The sequence below is a fragment of the Arachis duranensis genome, chromosome 6 (assembly GCF_000817695.3).
Source record: "Arachis duranensis cultivar V14167 chromosome 6, aradu.V14167.gnm2.J7QH, whole genome shotgun sequence".
Classification (NCBI taxonomy): domain Eukaryota; kingdom Viridiplantae; phylum Streptophyta; class Magnoliopsida; order Fabales; family Fabaceae; genus Arachis; species Arachis duranensis.
This window is the reverse complement of record NC_029777.3, coordinates 15148392-15162372: the sequence shown is the minus strand read 5'-3', so window position 1 is coordinate 15162372 and position 13981 is coordinate 15148392. Positions and strand designations below refer to the sequence as shown.

At 39.6% G+C, this 13981-nt stretch overlaps 2 protein-coding genes across 2 annotated transcripts; one reads left to right on the top strand and one right to left on the bottom strand.

The window, feature by feature from the left end:
* Window positions 1-205: 205 nt before the first annotated feature.
* LOC107493169 (ESCRT-related protein CHMP1B) lies at window positions 206-1142 on the top strand. Its single transcript, XM_016114258.3, has one exon. It carries the CDS (start codon window positions 321-323, stop codon window positions 930-932), a length of 612 nt encoding a protein of 203 aa, XP_015969744.1. The 5' UTR covers window positions 206-320; the 3' UTR covers window positions 933-1142.
* Window positions 1143-4392: 3250 nt separating this feature from the next.
* On the bottom strand, window positions 4393-7133 carry LOC107493071 (uncharacterized). The gene is made up of 5 exons (XM_016114148.1): window positions 6989-7133; window positions 6565-6636; window positions 5679-6451; window positions 5274-5540; window positions 4393-4608 (listed from the first exon to the last, which is right to left on the bottom strand). Exons 1-5 carry the CDS (start codon window positions 7131-7133, stop codon window positions 4393-4395), a joined length of 1473 nt encoding a protein of 490 aa, XP_015969634.1.
* Window positions 7134-13981: the final 6848 nt, after the last annotated feature.

The following is a 13981-nucleotide window of genomic DNA, read 5'->3' as shown; positions in this document are numbered from 1 at the left end:
CTTAAGCTAAACCATGATGCAGGAGTATCAGTTACATAATTGTAATCATATTTCCAAGCTCAATATATTTTGCATGTTCGAATAAATAAATGGGCCGTGTGCGAGTTTGAAAAGAATAACAAAAAAGAAGTTTCGAAGAAGAAGCCCAAACCGTGTGGTAAATGCTATACACTTTCCCTGTTTTCTACATTAAAAAGCACAATACAACTTTTTCTATCTTCTTTTCTATTTTTCTGCCCGTTGTTTCAAAATTTCCCAATTTGTCTCTGAGAAAACCCTAGATAATCCCTTTTTGGAAGCGCTGAATCGAATCAATCATCATGGGGAACACGGAGAAGCTGATGAACCAGGTCATGGAACTCAAATTCACCTCGAAATCGCTACAGCGCCAGGCACGAAAGTGCGAGAAGGAAGAGAAATCGGAGAAACTCAAGGTCAAGAAGGCCATCGAGAAAGGAAACATGGACGGCGCACGAATCTACGCGGAGAACGCCATCCGCAAGCGCACGGAACAGATGAACTACCTCCGCCTTGCATCGCGCCTAGACGCCGTCGTCGCTCGCCTCGACACGCAGGCCAAGATGTCCACCATAAGCAAGTCCATGGGGAACATCGTCAAGTCCCTCGAGTCATCGCTCAACACCGGAAACCTTCAGAAGATGTCGGAGACAATGGATCAGTTCGAGAAGCAGTTCGTTAACATGGAGGTCCAGGCTGAGTTCATGGAAAGCTCCATGGCTGGATCCACGTCGCTTTCCACGCCGGAGGGAGAGGTCAACAGTCTCATGCAACAGGTCGCCGACGATTACGGCCTTGAGGTCTCCGTCGGACTCCCTCAGCCGGCAGCGCACGCCGTGCCGGCCAAGGAGACCGAGAAGGTCGACGAGGACGACCTCTCTAGGCGCCTTGCCGAGCTCAAGGCTAGAGGTTAACTTATGATTTTTTGAAGAACGGTTGGAAGAATCGTTTTGTGAATGCAGTGTTACATACGCTATATTGTTGATTATCGTTACTATTACTAGAACTAAATAATGTTGATGATCATGATTGTTGGTACTGAACGGTGTTGAGAATGAACGAGAGGAGTGGTTTGTGTATATTTTACTGAATTTGGTTCCTAAAATCTTATTGCTGTTTTATTATGCGGACTTAGCTTTTATGTTCAAAATTTGCTTGATTGATATGCCCGTTAGGCATGTTGATGATATAATGCTCATATTAGTTTTTGTTGCAATAGCATTTATGAAAGTAGTTTCTCATTGATGATATAAAAATGGAAAGCTGTTAAAAGAGAAAATGCAATGATAGGGAGTTGATGAATGGTGGAATGCGATGAATTCCGCTGCTGGAAGTTGATGTTGGATGATGAACCACCACACTTGTTGTTGTTATTCTCCCATCTTGGTTTCTTGGATCTTGGTCGAGGATTCTCTTCGACAACAATCACGGATGTATTAATAGAATGATTGTAGCAATCTTGGCATGTATAAAAAACACAACCATATTTGACTTTTTTACATATGCATTATAAAAAAGACAGTAACTTCAACAGCAGAGCCACAAACATTCTTGAGATTGAGAAGATGGCAAACTGGAGAATAATGACCACACAAACATTGTAACTGATATGAAAAATATCATCACGTATAATTATTTAGAGGGAAAAAGAAGGATCAAAACAAACACTTGGATATCTTTTTCATGCTCTTTGAAGATCTTTGCAGCACTGAGAAGCATAGCAACATGAGCATCATGACCGCATGCATGCATCTTCCCTTGCACTTTACTCGTGTGCTCCCATTCCACCAGTTCCTAAGGTACAGATCCCAAACATAGAAAAACAATGAATATATTATGATGGAACTCATTTTTATTTTGCTCCAACGGTTGGTCTTTACTTTTTGTCGGCCAAATAGTAAATTGGCCTTTCATTTGTTCACTATTGAGCATGCTCTAAGATCATTTTCAATAGGAAATTCATCTCTGTCCCTATTTATGGCCCACCTATCATAAAGAGTAACTCCACATCAGCTTTTGCGTCATAAACAGTAAATAAGAACTCAAAGTGTAACGCCCTAACTTTTAGCACGTCATGATCGTACCAAAAGCAAGGTGTTACTAACCTATTTTCTATACTTACTATTTAATATTGAGCCTTTAGTTTGATTTCGAGTTTCAATTTTTAAGAAAAAGCCGAAAACTTTTGTTTCTATTAATCAAACTCATTCATCAAAGCACGCCAAGTAATAATAATCACATATTTATTAATAATAATAAATATTATACAAGAGAATCCAAAAGAAACTCAGATACAAGTCATATCCCTCTGTATAAAATAATATCTTAAATAACAAAGGCGAGGAAATTCTATGACTCAACACAAAAACTTAAATAAAACTCAAAATCGCCCGCAACTTCAAACTGAGTCTCCGAACTTGTGTCACTGAAAGAGTGGAAGATTTTGGGGTAAGAACAAACACACGTTTTCAGTAGGAAATGGGAATGCCGTAAAAGTAATGATTAACATGCAAATAATTAACTTTACTTAATAAAACTATTTTGTTAAACCTTTGGATATACTTTTTACTCTTACTTCATATAATTAATTATTTTTTTTAACTTTTCGAACTAAAAACAAGTCTCAATTCTCAGTCACTTCAATACACCAACTAATAGTACAACAAACAGATCAACACAAACAAATTGCAAGAAGACAAACAGCAGAATCATAGAGAAACCAGATAAGCAAACACAATCAAATACAAATGTGCAGACAATATGATGCATGCCTGTTCCTAACTCAGGCCATGAGCTCATGCGTCGGTTGTCTACCGTCAACCCGACGTTACTCGGAGTGAACCCTGAATATGGTCCTTTTACCGTGTCAATTAGGGCCAGTTTGGGTAAACAGCTTAATTAAGCTATTTTTGAAAAAATAGCTTAAACAATAAATGACTATATTAAAAGTAGCTTATAAATAAGTTATTTTGTATTTGGATTTTTAGTTCTAAAAGTGCAGAAATGTGATAAAAAGTAGTAGTATTATGAGAGAAGTCAATCTTTTTTAACTTCTCTATAAATTCCTAAATAACTTCTAAGAAAGCTGCAATATGGTTTTGAAAATTGTACCAGACATTAATACTACTACTTTTCATAAGTCAAAAGCTAAAAAAATGTTACTTTTAGAGTTTCTAAACAGGCCCTTAGACACCTTGCCATCATGGTTACCTATGTTAATTAGGCCTTATTATAATGACAGTTCAATGTGTATCACAGTAAGGCACAGTGCTATCAATTAGGCAAACAGTCCCGCATTAGCAATCTTAGACTATCCATTAGGCGGGCACTTTCACATTAGCAGTTTGGCACAAAAGCCCAATTAAACATACAATATGCTATCAGTTAGGCGGACATTCCCGCATTAGCAATCTTAGGCTATCAGTTAGGCGAACACTTCCGCATTAGCACTCGGCACAAAGGCCCATTCAATATAATTCTCAACTTTTATTTCATTCTTTGTTCCTCATTTTTCTTTCTTCACTATATCTCTCAATATTATTGTCTTTAACTTTAACATTTCTTAGGGGCAACTTACATTTCTTTTCGTTTTCTAAGTTTGTCTAATCTAAAATCATGTTGGTAAGGTAATTTTAGAGATCTTAATCTTTAATTTAAGTTAGGTTTTACTGAATTTGGATTAGAATTAAATTTTATACAAGCTTTAAAATTCTGCTGTTGCATTTACAAAAATTCAGAAAATAGACAGCAGTCATATTTTTAATAAATTCCATAATAATTTCAATTCTAATCTGTTGCTTCTAAATTTTGGTGAGATTACAGTCAACATCCCTAAGTTTCAGAATCCACAAGTTTCAGGTTCATATCACTTCATTTGATTAATTAATTATCAATTGGAAGTGGAGCCCTATTTTCATAAACCAGTTCAGATTTTCCAGCAAACAACCGACCTTTCAAGAGACTTATCTAAGTATAAAAAATAGATATGAACATGAAACTTGTACTCACTTAAAATAGACTGATAGATCTTTAAAATCCTTTTGAAATCAACTCAAAATTCTGTTTAAATTAAAAGTTATAGTGTCTCAAAGTTGGTACTGCAGAACCAGAAAACCAGAAAAATCTGCAGCAATCACTAAACTTCAAAAAATCATATCTTCCAAACCACTTGGCCAAATTCTCTGAAATTTTTATAGAATATTCAAGACACAATAAAGTTTTACAGAAAAATAATTTCATCTAAAAATTAGGTATGGACTGCTAACAAAAAGTCATTCGTTCTGCTGCCAACTATGCAGATTTCTGCAGAAATTTTGCACAAAGTGTTTCCAACAAACTCACACACTAAATCCTATATTCAAGCCTAGGATTCATCTAAATCCACATTTCTAACTTTCTTTTGACTAACCAAAGTTGTCCAAGAACTCTTAATTCAATATATCGCAACTTCATATCATAGGTGCATCCATTCTTCAGCATCTCATCTATAACAACATATCTCAAGTTCTTATTCATCAAATCAATTTTCAGCAGCCATAGCAACATTTCATACACAAAATCATCATCAACAAGCACTAGCAACAAGTATAACTTCAAAATACACAACATCGTCAATAATCACTACATTAAATCATTAAACCAATCACCAACTACAGTCATGATTCAACTCAATTCCAACAATTATTCACACAAAGCAACCATAAATCATTTGCAGTTACTCATTTAATTTTATAGGCATTCATAACTTAAAACATTTATTTTTAAAACAAATCCCCTACCTCAGCTAGTCGAACTCAGAAATTAAACATGACAAACCCTCTTTGGTTCTAAATTTGCAGCAGCGGTGGCATTCCAACATAACCAATAGCAGCAGTGTCAATTTCCTAAGGCAGCGACGATGGTTGCACTAGGACAAATGATTCGAATTGAATAGAAATCAAGAGCAAACACAACTCTCGAAATTTAAGACAAGGAATATACTAAATCAAATCGTTCACAAGCATGGCAGTGACAAATTGAAGTGTGTAAATGGAACAGAATTAAATAGAAGAATAGACCAGAACCAGAACAGTAATAGTGCTACCGGCAGGGACGGATCCAGAAATTTTATCGTGGGAGGCCAATAACATATATAATATTAAAGAAATATGCAAATAAATTATAATGTAAGATGCATTACAAAAATATACCGATAGAGAATATATATATTTAAAGTACAAACAAAATATGCATACTTTTTACTAACGAAGTGGTACACGTCGATTCTTCATATCATAAAATTCATCGATAATAGAATCGGTGTCAAATCTTTCAGCAATCTTCTTCTCAATGTAAATCAAAAGACAATTAGCAAGAAATTCATCTTTCATTTTATTTCTGAGTCTATTCTTCACAATATTCATAGCTGAAAAAGATCTCTCAGTTGTAGCAGTTGAAACAGGGAGAGTTAATACCAAGCGAATCAAACGATCAATCAAAGGATATGTTAAAGAATTTGCCGTCTTTGTTAATCTTTGACATAACTCCAAAATTGTGCACAAGTTAGTTAACAAAATATGATTAGGAACATCAAGTTTATAATGTTGAGCTTGCATTCTAATGTGAAATTTCTCTTGGTCACTGAAGTCACCTGGATAAAATCATTCTACTAATTCACATACTTTGTTGACACTGAAGAACTTATAATTATCTCTGGGATCTAAAGTTGAACTTAAAGTAAGCAATTCCACCATATTATCATTGAATCTTCTATTAAGCTCTTGCAAATGTATATCAATTACAGCAAAAAATAAATTAACACAGTAATGATGCTCCACTGAAATTTGGTCAACAATTTTGCGAGTTCGGCCTCTTCTAGGAATATGCAATGCATTCATATCAGGAACTTCAACTTCATGTTTCTCACAAAAAATATAACTTCTTTTATGAAAGCCTCCCAACTTGATTCTCTCATTCATTGGATTAAAGTCTTGGTAGTAGAAACCAGAGTTAAAGCATTCAATATGTCTTGATTTTTTTCGTTGTAAAGCTTGACAAAGATCATAACTAACTTCCAAAATATTTCTCATCAAATGCAAAACAAAGACAAATTCAAAGGATGTGATAGCATCATAAGCAGCACTAGCATCACCATGATTGGAGAAATTACCTTCTTCAGTGCTTTTTTCAAGAACTTCATAAGTAGCATCAAACATGCATAGCAAGCTACGTACAGAATTCAAATGAGACCCCCATCTAGTATCTCCAATTCTTTGTAAAGTACCAATTTGATTAAGTCCACTACCTGTCACAAGTTGATCATCGGCAATTAAGTTTGCAACATTATTTGCTTGAGCAACCCTTAACTGATCATGATGTTTAGGAGAAACAGTCACAACATTCACAATTAGTGTAAGTTTTGAAAAGAATTTATGAATATAGCAAACTTCTTTGGCTGCAGAAACAAGTGCTAATTGTAATCGATGAGTAAGACAGTGAACGTAATAAGCAAAAAGGCAATCTTTCAAAAATAGAGCTTGCAATCTATTCCATTCACCACGCTATTACTAGCTCCATCATACCCTTGTCTCCTAAGATTTTGAACATCAAGATTATGACGAGAAAGAACTGATGAAATTTCTGTTTTCAATGTCAAAGAACACGTATCAGAAACATGTATAAGATCAAAAAAATCTTTCTTGAACACAACTGTGCTTGTCTAAAAATCTGAAAATCACAGACATTTGTTCTCGCTTTGACTCATCTATTGCTTCATCAATAATTATACAAAATTTAGAATCACCAATTTCTTCTCGAATTGTTGCACGCACTTTTTTAGTAAAGATATGCAATATATCTTTTTGAACACCGGGAGATAGATATTGAGCATTTCTAGGAGCATTTTCAAGGACAACATTATTAACATTCTAATTGCATGAAGCTAAAAGCTTAATTAACTCAATAAAATTTTTCCTATTCAAAGATCCAGGACTTTCATCGTCGCCTCTAAATGCACATGCTTGAAATGCAAGCCATAGAATAGCATCAATGGATGCCTTCAACCTTAAGCAGTTATTTGCAATAGTTTCATTACTATGCCTATCAAGAACTTTGTCTATATGCTTAGAATGAGCCATTAAATCATCACAAGATTTCACACATAAATTATAGGGAGAATTAGGAATAGAACCCTTGTGACATACAAATGCACAATTCACTCCATTGTTTACTTTCTTCCAATTACTAAATCCTAACTCTAAAAATGCATTTTTTCCATCATTGCGAGCACCATAATGTTTACTAAACAAGTAGCAAGGCAAACAATAAGTAGCATCTTTTTCTGGTGAATATTCTAACTAACTTGGAAATTTCTTAAACCAAGAAAATTGAAAATATTGACGGTGATCGTTATTACTAGAAGCTGGATAGCTAATATTTGTTGGTTGGTGTTCATACCCTGACCCAATAATAAGGGCCCAGGTCCAAAAGAAAGGCTTAGTCCAGAGGATTGAGCCTTGCTGAGCACCGACCTTCGTGCTAAGAAGTCGGTGTTGACTACGATTTGTCCTAAAGAAGTCGGGCACGAGATTAGCTGGCAGATAAACACTCATTCAAATGAGTAACCGCCCCTAAAATCTCTCTAACCGCTTCATCAAGCCATATCTTAACCTCCATAAGATAATGGGACGGTTAACACCCTAAAGATATGGCACTACTCCAACGGTGGTTATTGGCTCACCACTATAAATACACTGACACCCCTCAGGTATCTCTAAGCCCAATACTCTCTAGACCTGCTCACACCCTTGCTAACTTAGGCATCGGAGTGTCTTTGCAGGTACCACCCCCATCTCCTCATACAAACAAGTCGGACGAAGTCTCCCGAGTTTCACGTTCATTCGGAATCCTCCTCCTTCACACATTTGGGCCAACCAACGTCATCTAACCCATCAATCTCTGGTTACCCACCGTAACATTGGCGCCGTTGTCGGGGACCTGAGAGATCATTCAACGATGGCGGACAGATCCCACGAAGAAGGTCATGTGGAAACAGACTCTGAGCAAGAGAATCTGGACACAGGCAATAACGATGTGGACCTCACCCTCCACCAAGAAATTGACAATCAGCACAGAGAAGGCACCTCCGGAATAAAGAACCCGAAGGTAAACTCCTCAGAAGGGCGCGAATCAGAAAAAGAAGGACCATCCCATGTAACTGAACTCATGGAATTAGTCCACAGCCGCCTGGAACAGTTAGAACAAGAGCGGGAGCGGCAAAAGGAAACTGAAAAAAGCCTAAAAGAGGAGATGGAACGATGAAAAGAGTTAGAAAGAAAACTCTTAAAGTTGGAATCCTCCCTCAAAAGTCGCAACTCCCGTGACGAACAAGAAGAGCCGTCCTTAGGGGGGGAGGATCCTTTCAGTGAGGACATAATGAGAGCAAAAGTTCCGAGGAACTTCAAAAGCCCTGATATGGACCTCTACGACGGAACCACGGATCCAAAGCATCACCTGAGCAACTTCAAAAGTCGGATGTACCTAGCCGATGCTTCCGACGCTACGCGATGCAAAGCCTTCCCGACCACTCTATCGAAAGCAGCGATGAAGTGGTTCGATAGCCTCCCTCCGAGGTCGGTTACTAGTTTTGAAGACCTCTCAAGGAAGTTTTTGATGAGGTTCTCAATCCAGAAGGACAAAGTGAAACATGCACCGAGCCTCCTGGGAATAAAATAGGAGGTCGGAGAATCTTTACGAGCCTATATGGAAAGGTTCAACAAAGCATGTTTGGAGATTCAAGACCTGCCCACAGAGGCAGTCATAATGGGATTAGTCAATGGACTCAGAGAAGGTCCCTTCTCGCAGTCCATATCTAAAAGACACCCTGTTTCTCTAAGTGATGTACAGGAAAGAGCTGAAAAGTACATCAATATGGAGGAAAACGCCAAATTAAGAGACCTGAGTTGGCGACCTGGGCCCCCTCCCTCAACAAAAGAGAGGGAAAGGGAAACCAAGAAAAAGGAAGAACTCGGTCTCGAAAGACCAAGAAAATACCACTCTTATACTCCTCTGAAAGTTTCTATAGTGGATGTATACAGAGAGATTTGTAACACTGAGAGATTGCCACCCCCTAAACCCATTAAAAATAAAAAAGGGGGAAGCCGCAGCGATTACTGCGAGTACCATAAAATATATGGTCACTCCACAAACGACTGTTACGATCTTAAAAATATGATAGAAAAGCTGGCTAGAGAAGGTCGGCTTGATAGATATCTCATAGAAAGATCGGACGGCCATGGAAAGAGAAAGCGAGACGATATGGATAGAAAAGACCCATCACCGCAGACACCAGAGAGACATATGCATATGATCTCAAGAGGGTTCGCGGGAGGGGGACTTACCAAATTCTCTCGCAAAAGACATCTCAAAAGAGTCTACCAGGTCGGGGAAGAGTCACCCGACCTCCCTACCATTTCATTCACAAAAGAAGATGGGCAAGGAATAATCCCTGGACACGATGATCCAGTAGTAATAACCATGATTCTAGCAAATGCCCATCTACACAGAACCCTAGTGGACCAAGGAAGCTCGACGGACATTCTTTTTAAGCCCGCCTTTGACAAGCTAGGGTTAGATGAGAAAGAATTAAGAGCCTACCCCGACACCCTATACGGATTAGGGGACACGCCAATAAAACCACTAGGATTTTTGCCCCTTCACACCACTTTTGGAAAAGGGGAAAAATCAAAGACTCTGAGTATAGACTTCATAGTCATTGATGTGGGGTCAGCATATAACGCTTTAATCGGCAGAGCTACTGTGGGGTCAGCATATAATGCTTTAATCGGCAGAGCTACCCTTAATCGGCTCGGAGCAGTGATATCCACTCCCCACCTCTGCATGAAATTCCCGACCTCAACGGGAATAGCGACGGTAAGGGGAGACCAAAAATTGGTGAGGAAATGCTACAATGAAAGCCTAAATCTGAAAGGAAGGGGCAGAGAAGTTCACACAATAGAGCTCGGTGGCACAAGGGCCAGAGAAGAGCTGCGACCACAACCGGGAGGAAAAACCGAGGAGATACAGGTCGGTAAAGAGGAAGGGAAAAATACTCATATAGGAGCCAACCTAGGGGAAACCCTAAAACAAGAATTGACCAAGCTCCTAAGAGATAATTCCGACCTCTTCGCCTGGAAGGCCTCTGACATGCCTGGGATAAACCCGGAGCTCATGTCCCACAAGCTCTCGGTTTATCCAGGATCCCGACCTGTACAACAAAGAAATTTATCCAGGATCCCAACCTGTACAACAAAGAAGACGCAAGCTCGGCCCAGAACGAGCCCTAATAGTAGAAGAGCAAGTGCAGGCGCTCCAGGAAGCTGGCTTCATCAGAGAAGTCAAGTACCCAACATGGCTAGCCAACGTAGTGCTAGTCAAAAAACAGAATGGCAAATGGAGAATGTGTGTCGACTATACCGACTTAAATAAGGCATGTCCCAAGGACCCTTATCCCCTACCAAGTATTGATACCCTAGTAGACTCCAGCTCGGGGTACCAGTACTTATCATTTATGGATGCCTACTCGGGATATAATCAAATCCCGATGTATGAGCCAGACCAGGAGAAAACATCATTCATCACACCCAGAGCTAATTTCTGCTACGTGGTCATGCCATTCGGATTGAAGAATGCAGGAGCCACATATCAAAGGTTGATGAATAAAGTGTTTTCCCTTACCTGGGGACCCTAATGGAAGTATACGTCGACGACATGCTGGTAAAAACCAAGAAGGAAGTCGACCTCCTATCAGACCTCTCACAAGTCTTTGACACCATAAGGTTGCACGGGATGAGACTAAATCCCGCAAAGTGCGCCTTCGCGGTGGAGGCAGGGAAGTTTCTAGGGTTTATGCTAACACAAAGAGGGATCGAAGCCAATCCCGATAAGTGTAGAGCCATCCTAGAAATGAAAAGTCTGACTTGTGTGAGAGAAGTCCAGCAGCTCAATGGCCGACTTGCAGCCCTCTCCAAATTTTTGGCAGGATCGGCACTAAAATCCCTTCCTCTGTTCTCTTTATTGAGAAAGGGATGCCAGTTTGAATGGACTCCGGAATGCGAGGAGGCGTTCCAAGAGTTCAAAAAGTTTTTAAGCCAACCTCCTATTCTGACTCGACCAGTATCTGGAAAAGACCTCGTCCTGTACTTATCCGTAGCGGACAAAGCTGTTTCATCAGCCCTAATAAAAGAAGACGAGGTCGGACAACATCCAGTTTATTTCATCGGTAAAGTCCTACAGGGCCCTGAGCTAAGGTACCACAAACTAGAGAAGTTTGCATACTCCTTAGTAATAGCCTCACGAAGGCTACGACCTTACTTTCAGGCTCACACAATAAGAGTCCGTACGAACCAACCCATGAAGCAAATCCTCCAAAAGACGGATGTTGCAGGGAGAATGGTTCAATGGGCAATAGAGCTCTCCGAGTTTGACTTAAGGTATAAAACCCGGACAGCAATTAAAGCCCAGTGCCTCGCCGACTTCGTTGCAGAATACGCAGGGGATCAGGAGGAAAAACTGACTACATGGGAACTCTATGTAGACGGATCCTCCAATAAAACAGGAAGCGGCGCAGGCAAAATATTGGTAGACGAAAGAGGAACCCAGATAGAGGTTTCCCTAAAATTTGAATTTCCAGCTTCAAATAATCAGGCAGAATATGAAGCCTTAATTGCCAGATTGAAATTAGCAGAAGAAGTCGGTGCTACAAAGGTGATGATATACAGCGACTCACAGGTGGTGACCTCCCAGATAAGTGGAGAGTATCAGGCAAAGGACCTAAACATGAAGAGGTACTTGGACAAAACTCTGGAGCACCTTGGGCATTTTGCAGAAACCGAGGTTAAACACATAACTCGGGATTTAAACAGCAGAGCAGACGCCCTGTCCAAGTTAGCAAGTACCAAATCAGGAGGGAACAACAGAAGCCTGATTCAAGAAACCCTTCAGGAACCCTCAGTAGCAAAAATAGAAGACAAACAAGAAGTACTTGAGGTAGTCGGTTTAAACCTCGGATGGATGAACCCCTTAGTCGAATACATGAAATTCGACATCCTCCCTAAAGAGGAGAAAGAAGCTAAAAAGATCCGAAGGGAAGCACAACACTACACCTTGGTGAGAAATATCCTCTACAAAAGGGGGATATCGACACCATTGTTAAAGTGTGTACCGACCTCAAGAACCCCCGAGGTATTGGAGGAAGTACATAGTGGGATCTGCGGAAACCATCTCGGAGCAAGGTCATTAGCCAGAAAAGTAATCCGAGCTGGATTCTACTGGCCGACCTTGTAGAAAGATGCCACAGAATTTGTGAAAAAGTGTCAACCATGTCAGATGCATGCAAATTTCTACGTGACTCCACCAGATAAGAGAAGCAGCATTGAAACAAAGGATGACTACAAGGTACAACAAAAAAGTCATTCGAAGAACATTTGCCCCGGATGACTTGGTCTTAATCAGAAACGACATTGGAGTCAACAAATCAGGAGAAGGAAAGCTCGCCACAAATTGGAAGGGACCATACAAAGTCAATGAAGTTTTAGGAAAAGGTTATTATAAAGTAACCGACCTGAACGGCACTGAGTTCCCAAGGTCGTGGCATGCTTGTAATATGAAAAGGTACTACAGTTAAAAGCGAACTCTACTCCCTGATGTACTCTTTACCCAACTTCATGATTTTTTCCCAAAAATTAAAGGGTTTTTTCTGGAGAAGGGTTTTTAACGAGACATCATAGTAGATGCTAAGGGAAAGTAGGCTATTAAAAACCCTTAGTAGCAAGAAGGTACCTCCCCAATTAATAAAGATCTTTTTTTTTCATCTACAATATCTCTTATAAGTTCCCTTCTATTTTCTAAGTCTTTCTACGAAACGCGCCGACTTAAGCTCGACAAAACGTGAAAATCCCATGAACCGACCTAGATGGTCGTCAGGATAAAACGACGAGGTACAAGTCGGTGTAAAGAGGTTATATAAGCCGATCGTAAACAACTCGGAAATAACTCGACTCGTAAGTCGAAACAAAACTCCGAGTAGAAAAGCTCGAAAACACTTCGACTCAAAAGTCGGAGTGAAGAACCGAGCAGAAGAAAAACGCATCGCAAAAATAACCTAAGTCATAAAAACTCAATAAAACATGGTTGGGCGTAAGGAATAACAAAAAAGAGATTGAAAAACCTAGGAAAAAGTTTAAAGGCTGTCTAAAAGTCCTTAAACAGAAAGGCTCGGAAAAACAGACGAGCCAATAGGAAAGGTTTTCGGAAAAGATCAAGGGGACTTTAAAAAATCAAAATCAGAAAAGCATACACGCATGAGGTAACTTAAACCCTTATCCAAAAAAGGGTATTTATTTTGTTAATTTAAAAACCCTTATTTAAAAAGGGCACTTTCTAAAATATTTTGTTTACGGCCTTAAAAGGCTAAAAGAAATTGTCCAAACACCACCAAACAACATATAAAGAGTTTAAAAAAGGGGGGACTCACAGGCCGAGCCCCCATATAGCCCTAAAAAGTTATTTCTGCAGAGGAGTAGACGGATCACCATTACCAGAATCAGGAGGAGCGCCACCAGGACCAGGAAGAGAGGCATCCACAGGAGACGAAGAGGAAGTCGGAGGAACAACTGAAGAACTCGGAGCGTCCTTGGAATGAGAAGGGGACTCAATAATCCTCTGCCACCGAGTCTTCAATTCTGACTCGGAAACGATTACGGGGGCAGGAGGATCCACAATAACACCATCAATAACAACTTTGTCAGGATGTAAAGGAGAAAGATCCAAGTCGGGAGCAATAACTCTGACTTGCTCCAGGAAAATCCTCCAAGACTCCTCGGCACCATCAGCGATAGAGTCCTCCAACTCGGCATACGCATTTTGAGAATTCAGCAAATCCTTCTTCACAGACACAAGATCTTGAAATAAACTCTGATAACTCTCC

Coding starts and splice junctions, on each gene's coding strand:
- LOC107493169 (XM_016114258.3), top strand. CDS start 321: ATGGGGAACACGGAGAAGCTGATGAACCAGGTCATGGAACTCAAATTC.
- LOC107493071 (XM_016114148.1), bottom strand. CDS start 7,133: ATGGCTCATTCTAAGCATATAGACAAAGTTCTTGATAGGCATAGTAAT. Junction 6,637..6,988: donor ATTTAGAGGCGACGATGAAA/GTCCTGGATCTT, acceptor CATTGAAAACAG/AAATTTCATCAGTTCTTTCT. Junction 6,452..6,564: donor ACAAGGGTATGATGGAGCTA/GTAATAGCGTGG, acceptor TTGTTTCTGCAG/CCAAAGAAGTTTGCTATATT.